This window comes from Anomaloglossus baeobatrachus, chromosome 7 (genome assembly GCF_048569485.1).
Source record: "Anomaloglossus baeobatrachus isolate aAnoBae1 chromosome 7, aAnoBae1.hap1, whole genome shotgun sequence".
NCBI classification, from domain to species: domain Eukaryota; kingdom Metazoa; phylum Chordata; class Amphibia; order Anura; family Aromobatidae; genus Anomaloglossus; species Anomaloglossus baeobatrachus.
Window position 1 is genome coordinate 278,117,412 of NC_134359.1, and position 24,740 is coordinate 278,142,151.

At 49.1% G+C, this 24,740-nt stretch overlaps 1 protein-coding gene across 1 annotated transcript in view; it reads left to right on the forward strand.

The window, feature by feature from the left end:
- CLUAP1 (clusterin associated protein 1) overlaps positions 1-24,740 on the forward strand; it is a 66,883-nt gene that overhangs the window by 4,559 nt on the left and 37,584 nt on the right. The window contains 1 exon segment of the mRNA XM_075319387.1: positions 2,040-2,124. Coding sequence (XP_075175502.1) covers positions 2,040-2,124 — 85 coding nt within the window.

Consider the following 24,740-nt stretch of genomic DNA (forward strand, 5'->3'; position numbering starts at 1 on the left):
AGACACCAAACATGTATAGGTTTACTTTTATCCAAGGGGTTAAAAAATCAGAGGTTGTCCAAAGAAAGTGGCGCACTTTTTGCGCCATTTTCCACGGCCCGTAGAGTTCTCATTTTTTGGGATCTATGGCTCAGTGACGGCGTAATTATTGCGTCTTGAGCTGACGTTTTTAATGGTACCATTTTTGCGCAGATGCTACGTTTTGATCACCTGTTGTTGCATTTTGCACAAATTTGTGGTGACCAAAAAACGTAATTTTGGCGTTTGGAATTTATTTGCCGCTACGCCGTTTACCGATCAGATTAATTGATTTTATATTTTGATTTTTTTTTTTAACCCTTTAATTTCAATGGGACGAAAGGGGGTAATTTGAACCATCGGATCCATGTCATCATGTCACATGACTTCCGGTGTCGGGCGGTGAGTAAACGGAATACCGCTACCGCTATTATAATGCTGCTGTGACAGTTTGACAGCAGCATTTCAGGGGTTAACAGGTACGGGAGGATCGCGGATCTGCTCATACCTGGTAGGCACACATGTCAGCTGTATAAATCAGCTAACATGTGCGCGTATCCCCCCCTCCCCGACTGCCCGCAGCAACCGGGGGGGGGATTAACACCATGACCGCTAGGACGTAACTTTACTTCCCACGGTTGTTAAGGGGTTAAGCAGTTAAACATTAGGGGTACTTCTCACATAGCGAAATCGCTGCTGAGTCATGTTTTTTGTGACGCAGCAGTGACCTCATTAGCGATCTCGCTGTGTGTGACACTGAGCAGCGACCTGGCCCCTGCTGTGAGATCGCTGCTCGTTACACACAGTGCTGCTTCATTTTTTGCTCGTTGCTCTCCCGCTGTGAAGCACACATCGCTGTGTGTGACAGCGAGAGAGCAACAATCCGAATGTGCAGGGAGCAGGGAGCCAGCGTCTGGAAGCTGCGGACGCTGGTAACTAAGGTAAATATCGGGTAACTAAGCGAAGCGCTTTGCTTGGTTACCCGATATTTACCTTTGTTACTAGCGTACGCCGCTCTCAGGCTGCCAGTACTGGCTCCCTGCACACGTAGCCAGAGTACACATTGGGTAACTAAGCGAAGCGCTTTGCTTAGTAACCCGATGTGTACCCTGGCTACGAGTGCAGGGAGCCAGCGCTAAGCGGTGTGCGCTAGTAACCAGGGTAAATATCGGGTAACCAAGCAAAGCATTTTGCTTAGTTACCCGATATTTACCTTGGTTACCAAGCGCAGCATCGTTTCCACAAGTCGCTGCTGGTTGGTCACTGGTCGCTGGTGAGATTTGCCTGATTGACAGCTCACCAGCGACCATTCAGTGACGCACCAGCGATCCTGACCAAGTCATATTTTGGTCGGAATCGCTGGTACGTTGTTTAGTGAGACGGTACCCTTAGTTTAAAGGGGTTTACGGTTTGTTTTAACAAAAAACAAACTGCGCTTAACTTGCCCTCCCCGGGTCCAGCGCTGAGTTTCCGACATCATATCAACAGCACTGCAGCCAATCAGTGAGCTCTTTAGGCCATGCCCGAGATTGACGGTATGAGCCGTGGAAATATTGTGCAAATATCGTGGCAAATCCACAGCAAATCCCACTCGCGTGACGACCATGCTTTGAGAACGACTTTATATCTTTCTGAAATATCTACTGCTGCATTCTCAATGTTCTGACCTTCAGTGCAGAAATCTCCCAGCATTCCTTTCACGGGTGAATTGCATCCTGGCACACAATCCAGTTCAGATGGGGTTGATTTGTCGGTAATCTTGCAGAATTGTGAGTGCAGCTCTTGAGTGTAATGAAAGCTGGAAGTTAAGATTGCGGCAAGATGCGATGTCTTTATAGGGTTTAGGTGAGAGAGGAGTGACCATATGAACCCTGAACCCCGATCATTGCCCAGCGATCAGACGAGAAAAGGACCTGAACGCAGTCTTTTAGGGGGATTAATAAAGTCAGAGTTGTGCTTACTCTGTAGGACGGTTATTTAGCATTTATAGAACTTTTTTCTTCTTTTTCCCTCCTCTGTAGGTATGAGCCTAACATGACGTTACCTGTGGATGTGGACACGGAGCAGGACCGGGTGTTCTTCATCAAGGCAGTCGCACAGTTCATGGTAAGAGATGTGCCCAAAGTATAAATGTATCACCAATTGTATACTATATGTCTGGTCACCGAGGGTCCCACTGCTCACCAGAGCGGGGGTCCTGATCCTCCATTCCTCCTCACTGCAGTCATCTTTGTCCATGACTATTTTCTATGAGACTGTTGGAGTTAGCTGCACGCGGCTCCATAGATAATGAAAGAATTCACAACCATGATGTTTCTTGGAAAAACAAGGGATCAGTGATCTAACACATTTTCCCTCCCCGGTGTCATGTGACTCATTAGTGTTAGGTCTCAGGTGTGAATGGGGCAGGGGTGTTGCATTTGGTGTTCTCTCTCACACACTCTCTCATACTGGTCACTGGAGGTTCAGCATGGCTCCTCATGGCAAAGGAGTCTACGAGGATCTGAAAAAAAGAATTGTTGCTCTACATAAATATGGCTGAGGCTATAAGATGTCGCCACCCTGACACTGAGCTGCAGCACGGCGGCCAAGACCATACAGAGGTATAACAGGACAGGCCTCGCCATGGCCGACCACGGAAGCTGAGAGCACGAGCTCAGCGTCCTATCCACCGGTCATCTTTTCAGAATAGACGCATGAGTGCTGCCAGCATTGCTGCAGAGGTTATAGGGGTGGGGGGGGGTCCGTCTGTCAGTGCTCAGACCATACGCTGCACACTGCAGAGGTTACATGGGTGGGGGGGTCTGCCTGTCAGTGCTCAGACCATACACCACACACTGCAGAGGATACAGGTGTGGGGGTTCACCTGTCAGTGCTGAGACCATATGCTGCACACTGCAGAGGTTACAGGGGTGGGGGGTCCGCCTATCAGTGCTCAGACCATACCCCACACACTGCATCACATTGCTCTATATGACTGTCCTCTCAGAAGGAAGCCTCTTCGAAAGATAATGCCCAAGAAAGCCACAAACAGTTTGCTAAAGACAAGCAGACTAAGGACATGGATTACTGGATGAGACCAAAATAAACTTACTTAGTTTAGATAGCGTCAACCGGATGCGGAGGACAAAGACAATTGTGTCCTGCCTACAGTCAGGCATGGTGGTGAAGTGTCATGGTTTGGGGCTGCATAAGTGTTGGCGGCTGTGGGGGCTACAGATCATTGAGGGAACAATGAATGCCAACATGTTCTGTGACATACTGAATCAGAGTATGATCTCTCTTCATATTCCAACATGAGAATGACCCCAAACACCTCCAAGACCACCACTGTCTCTCTAAAGAAACTGAGGGTTAAGGTGCTGGACCGGCCGAGCATCTCCAGACCTAAATCCTATGGAGTATCTGTGGGGCTTCCTCAAACGGAAGATGGAGGAGCACAAGGTCTCTAACATTCACCAGCTCTGGGATGTCATTATGGTTAGAGATAGTTGGCTCTTGGGTGAAATTTATGTATCACATAAAAAGGTTTGCTCTGATATTTTATCATGACAGTTGGGCATTTAAGTAGAAGCAGCAATGAGGATTTCCTCATTTCAAACAATTTATTGAAACAAAAGCCAACAGTGGTGGGTATACCCTCCTCCCCTCCCCCCCACCAAAAAACCCCCCAAAACAAACAAAAAAAATGTATAAAAAAAATCTCAATAACTTGTCATGTCTTGAGCATCAATTCTGGCTGATAATGATGCCTCCTGTTGTTCACAAGTGGAGTCATTGTCTGCAGAGGCCGGCCCTCAGGTCATTGAGGTTCTGGGTTACAGAGTTGCGGCCTCTACACAGCCATTCAGCTGATCCCAGAGGTTTTCTATGGGGTTCAGGTCTGGAGAAAGTACGGCCGCTCCATTTGAGGACTCCCAGTCTCCAGCAGCCGTTCTCTAATGATGAGACCTCGATGAGCTGGAGCATTGTCCTCCATGAAGACGACATTAGGCCGGCGTTGTTCATGCAGAGGCACAATGATGTAATTATATATAAGATTAAATGGAGGCAGCACACCAAGCAGCATGGCAAAACAACAGTAGTAGCCCATGGTAACAGTGTTTCTGTTCTGATGTGGGGATATTTCTCAAGTAGTGATAGGATACAAATGCCACATACCGTATTTTTCAGACTATAAGACGCACCCCAAGTTAGAGGAAGAATATAGGGGAAAAAAGAAACTAAACATAAAGATGGGGGTCCTTCTAGTCGTCTTATGCTCCATCTTAAAGGCTGATTGTAGACTACCTGGGAGTGCCGTGTGATTGAACACTTGCAGAGTGACCATTGAAGTCACCGGTGCCATCAAATCACCTAGAGAGAGTAGAGATGGATTCTTTGGGTCACCTTTATATTTGCTTTGCAGCTTGGGATCTTTTCTGGATAATGACTGAGTGGTTTGTTTGCCAGTACATTTGCCCTGAAGTAAGATGGCGTTTTCACATCTATTATGCAACACAGGCGGACAATACTGATGAGACAACGACCACTCGCAACCTACCAATTCATGGAGGGGATGATCGCTCAGTCTTAATATTGCGCAGGGATAGGGCATGTATAGGGCGCTGGTCACACACATGTAGTGCACAGTACCCGGCTGACAGCCGATTAGTGAAGCCCCCACTATTAGATCAGGTGGGCTGCCCACCGGGAAAGACACCCTAGATTACAAGGCCAATATACATGGGATCGGCTGCATAAAAATATATATAACATGCAAAAATAATTGAGATATTGGTCGATATTTTGACCAAAATATGCAAACTTGCAACCCACGTCAAGGGTGCTCATTGTCTTCTGAGTCCCTTTGCTTAAAAGTAAAAGCAAAAGCCACAGAATCAGGAATTAAAAGTCACCAAAAAGTTTATATAGGAAGAATGGGCAACAGAATTTATGTGCTCAGGCCACAGAAACAGGATACAGCAGCCCTCGTTAGGAACGATGGAGGCAACACAGGTAACATATACAGCTGAGATGACCATTCACAACCTACGGATTCATGGAGGAGATGACTGCTCAGTATAAGGATATGTGCACACACTGCAGTTTTGTTTCTCCAGCAAAAAATGCACCCTCTGGCAGAAAATCATGACGGCAGAAAGCTTCTTCGGAATGATGCAGTTTTTTACCCCTGGATTTGGGGCTCCTCGGCCATTCTTCCTTGCAGATCCTTTCTAGTTCCGTCAGGTTGGATGGTGAACGTTGGTGGACGCCATTTTCAGGTCTCTCCAGAGGTGCTCAATTGGGTTTAGGTCAGAGCTCTGGCTGGGCCAGTCAGGAATGGTCACAGAGTTGTTCTGAAGCCACTCCTTTGTTATTTTATCTGTGTGCTTAGGGTCATTGTCTTGTTGGAAGGTGAACCTTCGGCCAAGTCTGAGGTCCAGAGCACTCTGAAAGAGGTTTCCTTCCAGGATATCTCTGTACTTGGCCGCATTCATCTTTCCTTCAATTGCAACCAGTCGTCCTGCTCCTGCAGTTGAAAAACACCCCCATAGCATGATGCTGCCACCACCATGTTTCACTGTGGGGATTGTATTGGGCAGGTGATGAGCAGTGCCTGGTTTTCTCCACACATACCGCTTAGAATTATCACCAAAAGTTGTATCTTTGTCTTATCAGAGCAGAGAATCTTATTTCTCATAGTCTGGGAGTCCTTCATGTGTATCTTTGCAAACTCTATGAGGGCTTTCATATTTCTTAAACTGAGGAGAGGCTTCGGTTGGGCCACTCTGCCATAAAGGCCTGACTGGTGGAGGCTGCAGTGATGGGTGACTTTGTGGAACTTTCTCCCATCTCCCTCCTGCATCGCTGGAGCTTAGCCACAGTCATCTTGGGGTTCTTCTTTACCTCTATCACCAAGGCTCTTTTCCCACGATTGCTCAGTTTGGCTGGACGGCCGGGTCTAGGAAGAGTTCTGATGGTCCCAAACTTCTTCCATTGAAGGATTATGGAGGCCACTGTGCTCTAAGGAACCTTGAGTACTGCAGAAAGTCTTTTGTAACCTTGGCCAGATCTGTGCCTTGCCACAATTCTGTCTCTGAGCTCCTTGGGCAGTTCCTTTGACCTCATGATCCTCATTTGGTGTGACATGTACTGTGATCTCTGAGGTCTTATATAGACAGGTGTGCGCCTTTCCAGATCACATCCTATCAGTTTAATTACACACAGCTGGACGCCAATGAAGGAATAGAACCATCTCAAGGAAGGTCACAAGGAAATGGACAGCGTGGGACTACATATGAGTGTCTGAGCAAAGGGGCTGAATACTTATGACCATGTCACATTTAAATTTTTCTTGTTTAAAAAAATTGCAAAAATTTTTACCTTTTTGTTTTTTTTTTTCTGTCAAGATGGGGGATGGAGTGCAGAGTGCACATTAATGGGGAAAAAATGAACTTTTTTGACTTTACCAAAGAGTGTAAAATGTAAAGGGGTCTGAATACTTTCCGTGTCCCACTGTATATATTACAGTCCTGCTCATCATTATTGGAACCTATGACGTTTAAGGCTTCTTTCACACATATTTTTTTGCAGATCCGTCTCATTTTCTTTGTCGCTCCATTGGGAGACCCAGACAATTGACAATTGGGTGTATAGCTATTGCCTCTGGAGGCCACACAAAGTATTACACTTAAAAGTGTAAGGCCCCTCCCCTTCTGGCTATACACCCCCAGTGGGATCACTGGCTCACCAGTTTTGTGCTTTGTGCGAAGGAGGCAACACATCCACGCATAGCTCCACTTTTTAGTCAGCAGCAGCTGCTGACTATGTCGGATGGAAGAAAAGAGGACACATATAGTGTCCCCAGCATGCTCCCTTCTCACCCCACTGTATGTCGGAGGTGTTTGTAAGGTTGAGGTACCCATTGCGGGTACGGCGGCAGGAGCCCACATGCTGATTCCTTCCCCATCCCTTTTTACAGGGCTCTGGGTGAAGTGGGATTTACCGGTCTCCAGGCACTGAGACCGTGCTCCATCTACAGCCCCTGGAGAAGATGCTGGATGGAGCGGAGTACATCAGGGACATGGCCCTGCTTCCTCAAGGTACTCTGTGTCCCCGTGCATTTGGCGCTCACACCGCAGCATGCTGGGTGTTGTAGTGCGCCGGGGGACATCAGCGCTGCGGCGCCTGTGCCATGGCCTCATTCAGCTTTGCTGAAGCAGGCTCACTTATGGGAATTGGTCGCGCCGGCCGCTGGGACTGCGGCGCGGCTGGCACTTGTAGTGCGCCGGGGACTTCAGCGCGGCCTGCGCTTTTACGGCGGCCGCGCTGATAACTAGAGTCCCCGGCTTTTGCGGCCTGCTTCCGTTCGTTCCCGCCCCCAGACCTGCCAGTCAGGAGAGGGGCGGGACACTGGCCACTTCCAGGAATCGCTCGCGCCGGCCGCTGGCAGCGGCGCGGCTGGCACTTGTGGTGCGCCGGGGACGTCAGCGCGGCCCGCGCTTTTACGGCGGCCGCGCTGATAACTAGAGTCCCCGGCTTTTGCGGCCTGCTTCCGTTCGTTCCCGCCCCCAGACCTGCCAGTCAGGAGAGGGGCGGGACGCTGGCCACTTCTATGAATCGGTCGCGCCGGCCGCTGGAACTGCGGCGCGGCTGGCACTTGTGGTGCGCCGGGGACTTCAGCGCGGCCCGCGCTTTTACGGCGGCCGCGCTGTTAACTCGAGTCCCCGGCTTCTGGGCCTAGTCTCCCTTCGTTACCGCCCACAGCCCTGACAGTCAGGGTAGGGGCGTGACGCTGCATAGAGCAGAGCTGAGAGCTGGAGTATGTTTTGCATACTCCACCCCTCTCACTGTGTGCACTGTGAATCCGGATTCCCGCACTTTCTCAGGCACGCCCACGGCTTCCTTCTCTACAAGGACACCGGCAGCCATTAGTGTCAGTTTCTGTACGATACAGAGACAAGTGTGGAAGACCCTGGCATTCTGATAGTCACACAATCGCTGCAACAGGCGTTAAGCAGCACCTGTGGTGCTAACCCCACTAGTGCAGAAGTGCACTTATAGATATGCTTGTACTATATACATTGCACTGTTTGGTCGCACGTTGTATATACCCTCCTGGATTATGCGGAGGAGTTATCAGCATATTCTCTGTGTAAAACAAAGGTGCAGAACCACATGTTTTTCTATACAGCTGGTACAGCATGTACGGCTATACGGCCGGCAGGTACATAGACTCCCATTGTATGCACTAATGGCCAGGGGATGAGGACGGTGTCTGCAGTATTTACTGACAGTTTTTCTGAGACTATGGCTATGATACTAGAAGCCTAGCAGTCCGGACATGTCTCTCACAATATGGGCACTGTTGAATCATTGATCCATGGCCCCCCTCAGTGTGAATAACTAACAGCTCCGGGAATGTCACACGCATCCCAGAGTCACGGCTCTGCACGGACGTCAGTCCCAGACAGCCTAAGTGGGCTCGCTATGAGCGGCCTCGGTTTCATCAGGGTCCTAACAGAAGGACTCGCTGTGTAATGAGGCGGAAGTAGCGGCTCAGGATTCTGATCCTGAGACCGCTCTCAATCTGGATACACCTGATTGTGACGCCATAGTAAATAATCTTATAGCGTCCATCTATAGAATGTGGGTTATTTCTCACAGCTCCTCCAGTGGAGGAGTCAGCTTCACGTATTTTTCTGGACCACTCTGCCTTCAGAGAGGCAGTCCAGGAACACCACGCTTATCCAGATATGCGCTTCTCCAAACGGCTTAGGATACACGTTATCCCTGTCCCCTGACTTGGTCAAGGACTGGACCCAATGTCCCGAGCGGCATCCTCCAATCTCCAGGCTTGTAGCTAGATCCATAGTTGCAGTGGGAGATGGAACTGCAAACTCAAAGATGCCACTGACAGACAGATGGATCTCTGGTCGAAAGCCATCTATGAGGCTGTCGGCGCACCGTTGGCTCCGGCATTCTCTCCCTTGGGGCACTCCAAGCTATTTCAGCTTGTCTTACACAGATTGACACGGTTACACGTACATCTGTGCCGCAGGTGGCATCCTTAACCTCTCAAATGTCTGCATTTGTTTCTTACGCGATTCAGGTTGTCCTGGACTCTGCGAACCGTGCGGCGGTAGCCTCCGCTACTCCGTGTTTTTAAGCAGAGCCTGGTCTGCTCGTTAAGTGAATGGAAGGCAGATTCTGCTTCCAAAAAAGGTTGCCTAACCAGTTGCCTTTTTCTGCTGACCGACTGTTTGGTGAGCGTTGGATGTAACCATCAAACAGTCCAGGGGTAAGGATTCATCCTTTCCTCAGCCCGGACACAACAAACCCCAACAGAGCAAGAGGCAGTCGGGGTTTTCGGCCTTTTCGAGGCTCGGGCAGGTCCCATTTTTCCTCGTCCAGTGTGGACTCAAAAGGATCAGAGGAGCTAAGATTCTTAGCGGGCTCAGTCTCGCCCAAAAAAGCGACAGTCTGAAAACCCGCTTCCAAGGCGGCTTCCTCATGACTTGCGGCCTCGGTCGGTAGCAGGCTCTCCCGCCTTGGCGATATTTAGCTGCCATAGGTCAATGACCATTGAGTGTGAGACATTCTGTCTCACGGGTACAGGATAGAGCTCACTTCTCGTCCTCCAACTCGATTCTTCAGAATTTCTCCACCTCCCGGCCGGGCCGCTGCTCTTCTGCAAACAGGGTGCACTCTATAGGCAGAAAGAGTGATGACCCCCGTTCCTCTTCAGGAACAAGGTCACGGTTTTTACCCCAAATTCTTTGCGGTACCTATAACAACGGGCCGTTCCGTCCCGTTCTGGATCTAAAAATGCTCAGCAAGCTCGTGGACACCAGGCGGTTCCGGATGGAATCCCTCCGCCATGTCATCGCCTCAAGGTCCCAAGGATATTTCCTAGCATCATTAGGCATCAAGGATGCTTATCCACACGTGCCGATTGATCCAGAGCACTAGCGTTTCTACGCTTCGTTATAGGAGACGAACACCCTCTGTTCGTAGCTCTACCTTCCGGCTAGCGACAGTCCAACTGGTCTTCGCCAAGGTCAGGGCAGCAGTAGTCACAGTCCTGCACTCTCAGGGTCACTCTGTGGTCCCGTATTTAGACGATCTACTTGTCAAGGCACTCTCTTAGGAAACATGCCAACACTGCCCGAACGTTGCGCTGGAGACTCTCTAGAGTTTTGGGTGGATCATCAACTTTTTAAAGTCAGATCCGACCCCGACCCTATCGATAACATATCTAGGCATACAGTTTCTTACTCTCTCAGCGATAGTGAAGCTGCCGCTAGACAAACAGCATTCACTACGGGCTGCAAGCTCTTCTTTAAGAACCAGTCGCACACATTGAGACGCCTCATGCACTTCCTACGTAAGATGGTAGCAATGGAGGCAGTTCCTTTCGCGCAGTTTTACTGCGTCCACTACAATGGGACATTCTCCGCCAATGGGACGAGGAGTCGACGTCCCTCAACAGAGTCGTCGTTCTTTCTCAGGCGGCCAAGGAATCTCTACGGTGGTGGCTTCTTCTCACCTCTTGGTCAAAAAGAAGGTCCTTCCTATCCCCGTCCTGGGCGATAGTTACGACAGACGCGAGTCTATCAGGGTGGGGAGCAGTTTTTCTCCACTACAGCGCTCAGGGTACGTGGACTCAGCAAGAGTCCACTCTTCAGATCAATGTTCTTGAACACAGAGCAGTGTATCTTGCCCTACAATCCTTCCAACAGCGGCTGGAAAGCAAGCATATCCGACTTCAGTCGGACAGCTCCACAGCGGTGGCATACATCAACCACCAAGGAAGAACGCGCAACCGGCAAGCCTTCCAGGAAGTCCGGCAGGTTCTGATGTGGGTGGAAGACACGGCATCCACCATATCCACAATTCACATCCCAAGTGTGGAAACTAGGAAGCTGACTTCCTAAGTCGCTGAGGTGTGGCCGAAAGAGTATGGTCTCCTCACCCGGACGGGTTTCAGGAGATCTGGCGCCGCTGACAGAGGCCGGACGTCGATCTAATGGCGTCACGGCACAACAACAATGTGCCAGCTTCATGGCACGGTTTCACAATCATCGAGCTCTGGCGGCAAACGCCTTAGTTCAGCATTGGTCGCAGTTCCAGCTACCTTAGGTGCCACCTCTGGCATTGTTGCCCAGAGTACTGCGCTAGATCAAGACCGACTGCGGCCGCGCCATCCTCGTCGCTACAAATTGGCCGAGGATGTTGTGGTACTCGGTTCTGTGGTGCCTCACGGTAGGCTAACCGGGGGCACTACCAGACCAATCAGACTGGCTGTCTCAAGGGCCATTCTTCCATTTGAATTCTACGGCCCTCAACCGGATGGTGTGGCATTGAGTCCTGGAACCTAGTGTCGTCAGGATTACCTCAGGACGTGGTTGCCACCATGAGACAGGCTAGCATACCAACGTCCGCCAAGATTGACCACAGGACGTGGAAGATGTTCTTATCTCGGTGCTCGGCGCAGGGTGTTTCTCCCTGGCCGGTTGCATCGTCTATGTTTCCTTCCTTCCTGCAATCTAGGTAGGAAAATGGGTTGTCGCTCAGTTCCCTTTAGGGACAAGTCTCAGCGCTATCTGTATTTTTTCAGAAACGACGACTTCCTCAGGTACGCACGTTCCTACGGGGAGTTTGTCTTCTCAGCACTCCGTACAAGCGGCCGTTAGAGCCCTGAGATCTGAACAAGGTTCTAATTGCTCTCCAGATGCCGCCTTTCGAGCCTTTGAAGGATGTCTCCCTTCCCGTTTTTCACGGGAAGTGGCCTTCTAGTAACGGTCTCGTCTCTTAGGAGAGTTTCCGAGCTAGCAACGCTCTCATACAAACTTCCTTCCTGGTCCTTCACCAGGACAGGGTAGTTCTGCGTCCGGTTCCGGAATTTCTCCCTAAGGTGGTATCCCATTTTCATATCAATCAGGATATCACCTCACCTTCTTTGTGTCCTCGTCCAGTCCATCAATTTCAGAAAGATTTGCATCTGTTGGTTCTGGTGAGAGCACTCAGGTTCTACTTCCCGCATGGCGCTCCTGCGCCACCCGGATGCACTCTTTGTCCTTGTCGCTGGTCGGCGTAAACAGTCGCAAGCTTCCAGATCCACCCTTGCTCGGGGGCTCGAGGAACCAATTCTTGAAACCTACAGTTCTACTGGGCTTCTGGTTCTCTCAAGGCCGAAGGCCCATTCTACCAGAGCCGTGGGTGCATCCTGGGCATTACGGCACCAGGCTACGGCTCAGCAGGTGTGTCAGGCACCCACCTGGTCGAGTCTACTTACTTTTACCAAGCATTATCAGATGCATACCTACGCTTCGGCAGACGCCAGCCTAGGTAGATAAGTCATTCAGGCGGCGGTTGGCCACCTGTAGGAGAGGGCCGTTTGACGGCCCTATCATGAGGTATTCTTTTACCCACCCAGGGATTGCTTTTGGACATCCCAATTGTCTGGGTCTCCCAATGGAGCGACAAAGAAGAAGGGAATTTTGTTTACTTACCGTAAATTCCTTTTCTTCTAGCTCCAATTGGGAGACCCAGCACCCGCCCTGTTTTCTCGGGGTTTTTCTGTTTTTTCGGGTACACATGTTGTTCATGTGGTATGGTTCAGTTCTCCGATGTTTCCTCGGATTGAATTGGTCTTTAAACCAGTTATTGGCTTTCCTCCTTCTTGCTTTGGCACTAAAACTGGTGAGCCAGTGATCCCACTGGGGGTGTATAGCCAGAAGGGGAGGGGCCTTACACTTTTAAGTGTAATACTTTGTGTGGCCTCCAGAGGCAATAGCTATACACCCAATTGTCAATTGTCTGGGTCTCCCAATTGGAGCTAGAAGAAAAGGAATTTACGGTAAGTAAACAAAATTCCCTTCTTTTCCCTTCAGGCCTAAGGTTATTTGCTATGGAGAGAGAAAGACACAACGTCTGCAAAAAAATGGATCCATCACCTGTACCTTTTATCACAATGGTGAAGACAAAGGAGCCGTCTGAGGACATCAGAGCTGCTATTAGCAAACACAAAACTTCCAAAGGGTATATGGCCATCTCCAAAGACCTTGGTATCCCAGTGTCAACAGTGCGCAATGTTGTTAAAAAGTTTGCCAAGCAAGGAACCATCAAGAACCTCCCTGGACATGGGGGAATGAGGCAAATTGATAGGATGTCTTCAAAGGTTGGTGCGAATGGTGTAAAAAAAAAAAAAACCCCACCACATCAACATCCAAAGACCTGAAGGCCAATCGGGAACAGTCTGAGGTCTTGGTTTCAACAAATACCATACACCACACACTAAACCAAGCAGAGCTTTATGGGCGAAGGCCAAGGAAGAAGAAAAGATATAAAGAGGAACAACTGATCTTTGCCAAAGAGTACCTTGACAAACCACAATCCTTCTGGAAAAATGTTCTGTGGACAGATGAAAATAAAACAGACCATTTTTGCAACGCAAAGCAACAGTTTGTTTACAGACGGCGTAATGAAGCTTATAATTAAAAAAAAACACCATACCAACAGTTAAGCATGGTGGAGGATCCAAAATGTTGTGGGGTTGTTTTGCTGCGTCTGGTACTGGAGGACTTGCCTGTGTCACAGAAATCATGAAATCAGAGAATTATGAAGAGATTTTAGAGCGAAATGTCCTAACCAGTGTAAGAAAACTTGGTTTGAGTCGAAGATCATGGGTCTTTCCAGCAAGACAATGACCCAAAGCACACATCCAAAAGTACACAGGAATGGGTGAAAAAGAAAATATGAACTATTTTAAAATGGGCAGCAATGCGTCCTGACCTCAAACTCATTGAAAATCTTTGGGGGTGAGTGGAAATGTGACATTTGGAAAAAGATTCTGCAAACATTCAAGAGCAAACTGCAAAGGAAGAGAGGGAGAAAGGACCAGCGGAGAAGACAAGAAGCTTATAGATGGCTACAAGAATCTATGGAGGCTCATAAATGCCAAAGGGATGCAACCAAGTGTTAATTAGGGGTGTAACCAAGTATTAATTAGGGGGGCGACCAAGTATTAATTAGGGAGACAACCAAATATTAATTAGGGGTGCAACCAAGTATTAGGGGTGCAACCAAGTATTAATTAGGGGGGCGACCAAGTATTAATTATGGGTGCAACCAAGTATTAACTAGGGGGGCGACCAAATATTACTTGGGGGCAAACAAGTATTAGTGGGGCAACCAAGTATTTATTAGGGAGACAACCAAATATTAATTAGGGGCAACCAAGTATTAGGGGTGCAACCAAGTATTAGGGGGCAACCAAGTATTAATTAGGGGGGCGACCAAGTATTAATTATGGGTGCAACCAAGTATTAATTAGGGGGGCGACCAAGTATTAACTAGGGGGGGCGACCAAATATTACTTGGGGGCAAACAAGTATTAGGGGGGCAACCAAGTATTAATTAGGGAGACAACCAAATATTAATTAGGGGTGCAACCAAGTATTATGGGTGCAACCAAGTATTAGGGGGGCAACCAACTATTAATTAGGGGCAACCAAGTATTAGGGGTGCAACCAAGTATTAGGGGTGCAACCAAGTATTAGGGGTGCAACCAAGTATTACGGGGGCAACCAAGGATTAGGGGGGCAACCAAGGATTAATTAGGGGGGCAACCAAATATTAATTAGGGGGACAACCTAGTAATTATTAGGGGGCAAGCAAGTATTAATTAGTGAGGCAACTAAGTATTAGGGGGGCAACAAAGTATTAATTAGGGGGGCAACCAAGTATTAATGAGGGGGACCTTTATTACTGCACTTGCTGTTTATTTGGTTTCTTCTTTGAAATTGCCACATGTAAGTTGTAAAGGCGGCGTCACACGGTACGATGTATCGTGCGTTCGCATGAGCGATCGTACCCGCCCCCGTCGTTTGTGTGTCACGGGCAAATCGTTGCCCGTGGTGCACAAAGTCGTTTACCCCCGTCACACGTACTTACCTCCTTAACGACCTCGCTGTGGGCGGTGAACATCCTCTTCCTGAAGGGGGAGGGACGTTCGGCGTCACAGCAACGTCACACAGCGGCCGCCCAATAGAAGCGGAGGGGCATAGATGAGCGGGACGTAAACATCCCGCCCACCTCCTTCCTTCCGCATTGCCGGCGGGACACAGGTAAGCTGCAGTTCGTCGTTCCCGGGGTGTCACACGGAGCGATGTGTGCTGCCTCAGGAAAGACGAACAACCGGCCCGCAGAAAAAGGAACGACATTACGAAAATGAGCAACGATAAGGTGAGTATTTTTACTCGTTCACAGTCGTTCGGAGGTGTCACAATGTACGATATGTCTAACGATGCCGGATGTGCGTCACAAAATCCGTGACCCCGACGACATATCGCCCGATATATCGTAGCGTGTGACGGGGCCTTAACAAACAATGTTTTATTGTTGTATTACTTTGGACCACTAACTAAAAGTCCTGAGTATAGAACTTCGGGACATTTCCATTTATTTCCGAAGATATTATACAATCTATGAAAAAAATGAAGGGGTGCCAATAATGGTGAGCAGCAGTGTGTGTGTGTGTGTGTGTGTGTGTGTGTGTGTGTATACAGTACAGACCAAAAGTTTGGACACACCTCATTCAAAGAGTTTTCTTTATTTTCATGACTAAAAATTGTAGATTCACATTGAAGGCATCAAAACTATGAATTAACACATGTGGAATGAAATACTTAACAAAAAGTGTGAAACAACTGAAAATATGTCTTATATTCTAGGTTCTTCAAAGTAGCCACCTTTTGCTTTGATTACGGCTTTGCACACTCTTGGCATTTTCTTGATGAGCTTCAAGAGGTAGTCACTGGAAATGGTCTTCCAACAGTCTTGAAGGAGTTCCCAGAGATGCTTAGCACTTGTTGGCCCTTTTGCCTTCACTCTGCGGTCCAGCTCACCCCAAACCATCTCGATTGTGTTCAGGTCTGGTGACTGTGGAGGCCAGGTCATCTGGTGTAGCACCCCATCACTCTCCTTCTTAGTCAAATAGCCCTTACACAGCCTGGAGGTGTGTTTGGGGTTATTGCCCTGTTGAAAAACAAATGATGGTCCAACTAAACGCAAACCGGATGGAATAGCACACCGCTGCAAGATGCTGTGGTAGCCATGCTGGTTCACTATGCCTTCAATTGTGAATAAATCCCCAACAGTGTCACCAGCAAAGCACCCCCACACCATCACCCCTCCTCCTCCATGCTTCACGGTGGGAACCAGCCATGTAGAGTCCATCCGTTCTCCTTTTCTACAAAGACACGGTGGTTGGATCCAAAGATCTCAAATTTGGACTCATCAGACCAAAGCACAGATTTCCACTGGTCTAATGTCCATTCCTTGTGTTCTTTAGCCCAAACAAGTCTCTTCTGCTTGTTGCCTGTCCTTAGCAGTGGTTTCCTAGCAGCTATTTTACCATGAAGGCTGCTGCACAAAGTCTCCTCTTAACAGTTGTTCTAGAGATGAGAAGGTGTGTCCAAACTTTTGGTCTGTATATATATCTAACTAGCTGTACTACCCGGCTTCGCCCGGGTTAATAACTGCTGTTAACAAAATAGAATGTATTAACAAAAATGTATTCTGCACACAAACCACAAAACAAATAGATAGAAATGTAATTATTAAATTGTTGCCTATATTAACCAATCAGAGCTCAGATTAATTAACTGTAGCAAAATAGAAGCTGAGCTGTGATTGGTTGCTATTGGCAGCCTTATAAATCTCCAGGCAACAGAAAGCCCTCCCCCTGACAGTATACATGAGCTCACACATACACATATAGACAGGTCATGTGACTGACAGCTGCGTATTTCCTATGTGGTGCATTTGTTGTTCTTGTAGTTTGGCTGCTTATTAATCAGATTTTTATTTGTGAAGGATAATCCCAGACTTGTGTGTGTTTAGGGCGATTATGTGGCGAGGTTGGTGTATGTGTGGTGAGATGTGTGCTGAGGGTGGTATATGTGATCAAGCACGTGGTAGTGTGTGGCGCATTTTGTGTGTGTGTTCATATCCCCGAGTGTGGTGAGTATCCCATGTCGGGGCCCCACCTTAGCAACTTTAGGGTATATACTCTTTGGCACCATCGCCTCATTCTTTAATTCGCCCTTGTTCACATCTGGCAGCTGTCAATTTGCCCCCAACACTTTTTGTTTCACTTTTTCCCCATTATGTAGATAGGGGCAAAATTGATTGGTAAATTGGAACGCGCGGGGTTAAAAGGTTAAAATTTCGCCTCACAACGTAGCACCCGGCGCTGCCCGGGATAGTAACAGTCTCTCTGTTTCTCTCCCATTCTCTGTCTGTCTCCCCCTCTGTCTCTCTCTCTCTTTGTCTCTTTCCCTGACTGTCTCTGTCTCTTTGTCCGTCTGTCTCAATCTCTTTCCCTGTCTGTCTCTTTCCCTGTCTGTCTCTTTCCCTGTCTGTCTCTTTCCCTGTCTGTCTCTTTCCCTGTCTGTCTCTGTCTCTTTGTGTCTGTCTCTTACCCTGTCTATGTCTGTTTCTTACCCTGTCTATGTCTGTTTCTTTCCCTGTCTGTGTCTGTCTCTTTCCCTGTCTGTCTCTTTCCCTGTCTGTCTCTTTCCCTGTCTGTCTCTTTCCCTGTCTGTCTCTTTCCCTGTCTGTCTCTTTCCCTGTCTGTCTCTTTCCCTGTCTGTCTCTGTCTCTTTGTGTCTGTCTCTTACCCTGTCTATGTCTGTTTCTTTCCCTGTCTATGTCTGTCTCTTTCCCTGGCTGCATTGTGACACGCCAACATTCCATATAAGGGCGTGGCCGCGCATTCTTCTGAAGTTCTGGCTGCACTGTGGCTCCCAGCTCCATTCGCTTTAATGGAGGCAGGTTTTTTGTTGAATAACTGTAAAGAGCGGGGTTAAAATTTCCCCTCAAAACATAGCCTATGACGCTCTCGGGGTCCAGAAGTGTGAGTGTGCAAAATTTTGGCTGTAGCTGCGACGGTGCGGATGCCAATCCCGGACATACATACATACAAACACACACACACACACACACACACATACACACATTCAGCTTTATATATTAGATATATAAAGCTGTGTGTGTGTGTGTGTGTATGTGTATATGTCCGGGATTGGCATCTGCACTGTTGCAGCTACAGCCACAAAATTTTGCACACTCACACTTCTGGACCCCGAGAGCGTCATAGGCTATGTTTTGAGGGGAAATTTTATCCCCGCTCTTTACAGTTATTCACCAAAAAACCTGCCTCCATTAAAGCGAATGGAGCTGGGAGCCACAGTGCAGCCAGAACTTCAGAAGAATGCGCAGCCACGCCTTTATATGGAATGTTGGCGTGTCACAATGCAGCCAGGGAAAGAGACAGACAGGGAAAGAAACAGACATAGACAGGGTAAGAGACAGACACAAAGAGATAGACACAGACAAAGAAAAAGACTGACAGGGAAAGAGACAGAAAGGGAAAAAGAGGGAAAGGGACAGACAGGGAAAGAGACAGACAGGGAAAGAGACAGACAGACAAAGAGAGAGAGACAGAGATATATACAGAGGGGGAGACAGACAGAGAATGGGAGAGAAACAGAGAGACAGTTACTATCCCGGGCAGCGCTGGGTGCTATGTTGTGAGGCGAAATTTTAACCCCGCGCGTTCCAATTTACCAATCAATTTTGCCCCTATCTACATAATGGGGTTAAAAGTGAAACGAAAAGTGTTGGGGGCAAATTGACAGCTGCCAGATGTGAACAAGGGGGACTTAAAGAATGAGGCGATGGCGCCAAAGAGTATATACCGTACAGTTGCTAAGGTGGGGCCCCGACAAGTGATACTCACCACACTCGGGGATATGAACACACACACACAATGCGCCACACACTACCACGTGCTTGATCACATATACCACCCTCAGCACACATCTCACCACACATACACCAACCTCACCACATAATCGCCCTAAACACACACAAGTCTGGGATTATCCTTCACAAATAAAAATCTGATTAATAAGCAGCCAAACTACAAGCACAACAAATGCACCACATAGGAAATACGCAGCTGTCAGTCACATGACCTGTCTATATGTGTATGTGTGAGCTCATATATACTGTCAGGGGGGAGGGCTTTCTGTTGCCTGGAGATTTATCAGGCTCCCAATAGCAACCAATCACAGCTCAGCTTCTATTTTGCTACAGTTAATTATTCTGAGCTCTGATTGGTTAATATAGGCAACAATTTAATAATTACATTTCTATCTATTTGTTTTGTGGTGTTTGTGTGCAGAATACATTTTTGTTAATACATTCTATTTTGTTTACAGCAGTTATTAACCCGGGCGAAGCCGGGTAGTACAGCTAGTTAGATATATATACAGACCAAAAGTTTAGACACACCTCATCTCTAGAACAACTGTTAAGAAGAGACTTTGTGCAGCAGCCTTCATGGTAAAATAGCTGCTAGGAAACCACTGCTAAGGACAGGCAGCAAGCAGAAGAGACTTGTTTGGGCAAAAGAACACAAGGAATGGACATTAGACCAGTGGAAATCTGTGCTTTGGTCTGATGAGTCCAAATTTGAGATCTTCGGATCCAACCACTGTGTCTTTGTAGAAAAGGAGAACGGATGGACTCTACATGGCTGGTTCCCACCGGGTAGTACAGCTAGTCTAATATATATATACTAGAAGGTGGCCCGATTCTACGCATCGGGTATTCTAGAATTTACGTATTGTGTATTTCATGTATGATTTTTGTTATATATATATATAGATGTTGTTGTGTGTAGTTACCAAGTGTTTGTGTAGGGGCTGTACATGTTCTGGGTGTGACGGGGGGTGAGAGCGGTGTTGTATGTGTGTTGCGTGTGTTGCGTTGTTTGTGGAGCGCTGTGTGTCTGTAGCGTTGTGTGTGTGTTGCGCGGTTTGTGTGTGTGTGGTGTGTTTTGAGGGGAGGTATGTTTTGTGCAATGTGTGTGTTGTGCGGTATGTGCGTATATTTGTGTGTGCCGCGGTGTTTGTGTGTTGGGTGTTGTGTGTGTGCAGCGTTGTCTGTGTGTGTGGGTGTCTGTGTAGGGCAGTTGTTTGTGGTTCCCAGTGTGTGTGTGTGTGTGGTGTGTTGTGCAGTGCGCGCGTGTGTGTGTGTGTGTTGGGGGGAGGTGCGCGCTCCCAAACGTGCTCCATCCCCCATGCAGCGCACTCCCCATCGTGCTCCATCCCCCATGCAGCGCACTCCCCATCGTGCTCCATCCCCTATGCTGCGCACCCCCCCATCGTGCTCCATCTCCCATGCTGCGCACTCCCAAACGTGCTCCATCCGCCATGCTGCGCACTCCCAAACGTGCTCCATCCGCCATGCTGCGCACTCCCAAACGTGCTCCATCCGCCATACTCCGCACTCCCCATCGTGCTCCATCCCCGATGCTGCGCACCCCCCCATCATGCTCCATCCCCGATGCTGCGCACCCCCCCATCGTGCTCCATCCCCCATGCTGCACCAGCATCAGCCTCTCTGCCCCCAGCATCAGCTTCTCTGCCCCCAGCATCAGCCTCTCTCCTCCCAGCATCAGCCTCTCTCCTCCCAGCATCAGCCTCTCTCATCCTAGCATCAGCCTCTCTCCTCCCAGCATCAGCCTCTCCTCTCTGTCCCCAGCATCAGCCTCTCTCCTCCCAGCCTTCCCCAGCATCAGCCTCTCTCCTCCCAGCCTCCCTCCTCCCACCCTCCCCCAGCATCAGCCTCCCTCTCCCAGCCTCCCCCAGCATCAGCCTCCCCCAGCATCAGCCTCTCTTCTCTCAGCCTCCCTCTCCCAGCCTCCCCCAGCATCAGCCTCCGCCAGCATCAGCCTCTCTCCTTCCAGCCTCCTCCAGCATCAGCCTCCCTCTCCCAGCCTTCCCCAGGATCAGCCTCTCTCCTCCCAGCCTCCGTCCTCCCAGCCTTCCCCAGCATCAGCTTTCCCCTCCCAGCCTCCCTCAGCATCAGCCTTCCCCAGCATCAGCCTCTCTCCTCCCAGCCTCAGCCTCTCTCCTTCCAGCCTCCCCCAGCATCAGCCTCTCTCCTTCCAGCCTCCCTCAGCATCAGCCTCCCCTTCCCAGCCTTCCCCAGGATCAGCCTCTCTCCTCCCAGCCTCCTTCCTCCCAGCCTCCCCCTCCCAGCCTCCCTCAGCATCAGCCTTCCGCTCCCAGTCTCCCCCAGCATCAGCCTCCCCAAGCATCAGCCTCCACCAGCATCAGCCTCTCTCATCCCAGCATCAGCCTCTCTCCTCCCAGCATCAGCCTCTCCTCTCTGTCCCCAGCATCAGCCTCTCTCCTCCCAGCCTTCCCCAGCATCAGCCTCTCTCCTCCCAGCCTTCCCCAGCATCAGCCTCTCTCCTCCCAGCCTCCCCCAGCATCAGCCTCCCCCAGCATCAGCCTCCCCCAGCATCAGCCTCTCTTCTTCCAGCCTCCCCCAGCATCAGCCTCTCTCCTTCCAGCCTCCCCCAGCATCAGCCTCCCTCTCCCAGCCTTCCCCAGGATCAGCCTCTCTCCTCCCAGCCTCCGTCCTCCCAGCCTTCCCCAGCATCAGCTTTCCCCTCCCAGCCTCCCTCAGCATCAGCCTTCCCCAGCATCAGCCTCTCTCCTCCCAGCCTCAGCCTCTCTCCTTTCAGCCTCCCCCAGCATCAGCCTCTCTCCTTCCAGCCTCCCTCAGCATCAGCCTCCCCTTCCCAGCCTTCCCCAGGATCAGCCTCTCTCCTCCCAGCCTCCTTCCTCCCAGCCTCCCCCTCCCAGCCTCCTTCAGCATCAGCCTTCCCCTCCCAGTCTCCCCCAGCATCAGCCTCCCCCTCCCAGCCTTCCCCATGATCAGCCTCTCTGCTCCCAGCCTCCTCCAGCACGCCGTGCTCCTCTGCCGACACTCACACACCCGATCGCATCCACTCACACACACCCGATTGCATCCACTCACACGACACCCGATCGCATACACTCACACACACCCGATCGCATACACTCACACACACAGACACTGACGATATCGCACATACGCGCTCACACTCAAAACATCCGGAGACACCACATGCCTCTGGCCATGTGATCCTCCGTCAGGTCCTGGAAGGTCACAACAGCACAGTATGGAGGCCGAGAAGCAAGCGATATCGCCGGATGCTGTGAGTGTGTGGATGCGATGTGAGGTGTGTGTGAGGTGTGTGTGAGGTGTGTGTGAGAGTGAGTGTGATCTGATGTGTGTGTGTATGTTTGTGTGTGTGCTGTTATGTGTGTGCGTGTGGATCTTCCGCCGCAGCAGGACCTTGATGCGCTTGTAACCATGCGAGCATGGTTACCAACGTATCCACACCACTCCCGTGCGAGCGGGGGCCAGGGGGGGTGGGGGGGGGGGGAGTACAGTACTCACCTCCGTGACAGCCGTGTCAGTTCGGGGAATGTGCGGGAGGGGGGGGGGGGGGGAGTACAGTGCTCACCTCCGTGACAGCCGTGTCAGTTCGGGGAATGCGCGGGGGAGGGAGGGGGCGGGGCCAGAGCTAGCGTGCATTGCGTGAGGGGGGCGGGGCATGGCGTGGCCGAATTGCCAATGCCTGCAGGGTGCCGGGGCGAGAGGCCAATCTGTGGGGGGGGCGCAGCCTGGGCGAGCGGGCCAATCCGTGTGGGGGGGCGGGGCCATGGCGAGCCCAGCGGCCAATCAGCTTTGTGTCACCGTAAGGACACAATTTTGGAGCATGACAGACAGACAGACAGAATAAGGCAATTATATATATAGATGTATATACATACAGTTAGGTCCAGAAATATTTGGACAGTGACACAAGTTTTGTTATTTTAGCTGTTTACAAAAACATGTTCAGAAATACAATTATATATATAATATGGGCTGAAAGTGCACACTCCAGCTGCAATATGAGAGTTTTCACATCCAAATCGGAGAAAGGGTTTAGGAATCATAGCTCTGTGTAATGCATAGCCTCCTCTTTTTCAAGGGACCAAAAGTAATTGGACAAGGGACTCTAAGGGCTGCAGTTAACTCTGAAGGCGTCTCTCTCGTTAACCTGTAATCAATGAAGTAGTTAAAAGGTCTGGGGTTGATTACAGGTGTGTGGTTTTGCATTTGGAAGCTGTTGCTGTGACCAGACAACATGTGGTCTAAGGAACTCTCAATTGAGGTGAAGCAGAACATCCTGAGGCTGAAAAAAAAGAAAAAATCCATCAGAGAGATAGCAGACATGCTTGGAGTAGCAAAATCAACAGTCGGGTACATTCTGAGAAAAAAGGAATTGACTGGTGAGCTTGGGAACTCAAAAAGGCCTGGGCGTCCACGGATGACAACAGTGGTGGATGATCGCCGCATACTTTCTTTGGTGAAGAAGAACCCGTTCACAACATCAACTGAAGTCCAGAACACTCTCAGTGAAGTAGGTGTATCTGTCTCTAAGTCAACAGTAAAGAGAAGACTCCATGAAAGTAAATACAAAGGGTTCACATCTAGATGCAAACCATTCATCAATTCCAAAAATAGACAGGCCAGAGTTAAATTTGCTGAAAAACACCTCATGAAGCCAGCTCAGTTCTGGAAAAGTATTCTATGGACAGATGAGACCAAGATCAACCTGTACCAGAATGATGGGAAGAAAAAAGTGTGGAGAAGAAAGGGAACGGCACATGATCCAAGGCACACCACATCCTCTGTAAAACATGGTGGAGGCAACGTGATGGCATGGGCATGCATGGCTTTCAATGGCACTGGGTCACTTGTGTTTATTGATGACATAACAGCAGACAAGAGTAGCCGGATGAATTCTGAAGTGTACCGGGATATACTTTCAGCCCAGATTCAGCCAAATGCTGCAAAGTTGATCGGACGGCGCTTCATAGTACAGATGGACAATGACCCCAAGCATAAAGCCAAAGCTACCCAGGAGTTCATGAGTGCAAAAAAGTGGAACATTCTGCAATGGCCAAGTCAATCACCAGATCTTAACCCAATTGAGCATGCATTTCACTTGCTCAAATCCAAACTTAAGACGGAAAGACCCACAAACAAGCAAGACCTGAAGGCTGCGGCTGTAAAGGCCTGGCAAAGCATTAAGAAGGAGGAAACCCAGCGTTTGGTGATGTCCATGGGTTCCAGACTTAAGGCAGTGATTGTCTCCAAAGGATTCGCAACAAAATATTGAAAATAAAAATATTTTGTTTGGGTTTGGTTTATTTGTCCAATTACTTTTGACCTCCTAAAATGTGGAGTGTTTGTAAAGAAATGTGTACAATTCCTACAATTTCTATCAGATATTTTTGTTCAAACCTTCAAATTAAACGTTACAATCTGCACTTGAATTCTGTTGTAGAGATTTCATTTCAAATCCAATGTGGTGGCATGCAGAGCCCAACTCGCCAAAATTGTGTCACTGTCCAAAGATTTCTGGACCTAACTGTATGTGTGTGTGTATATATATATATATATATATATATATATATATATATATATATATATATATATATATATATATATATATATATACACGGTATATATGTGCAATAAATCAAGATGCATGACCCAGTAATTATTGCTGCAGCAGTGACTCACATGTAAAGCCTATGATAAAAGCCTCCACGCGGTGACATGAACAAATCTTATTACCCATCAATCTTGACGTCTTCAGAAAGGCAGAGGCGAGGGGCTGAGATTGGAGACGTAGGGACCGTCATCTTCCAGTGACAGTTCTCATCAGTCACACCGAGGCGGGAGATCATAATACGATTGTTTGCGTTCCGTGCCATTAATTCTAAGAT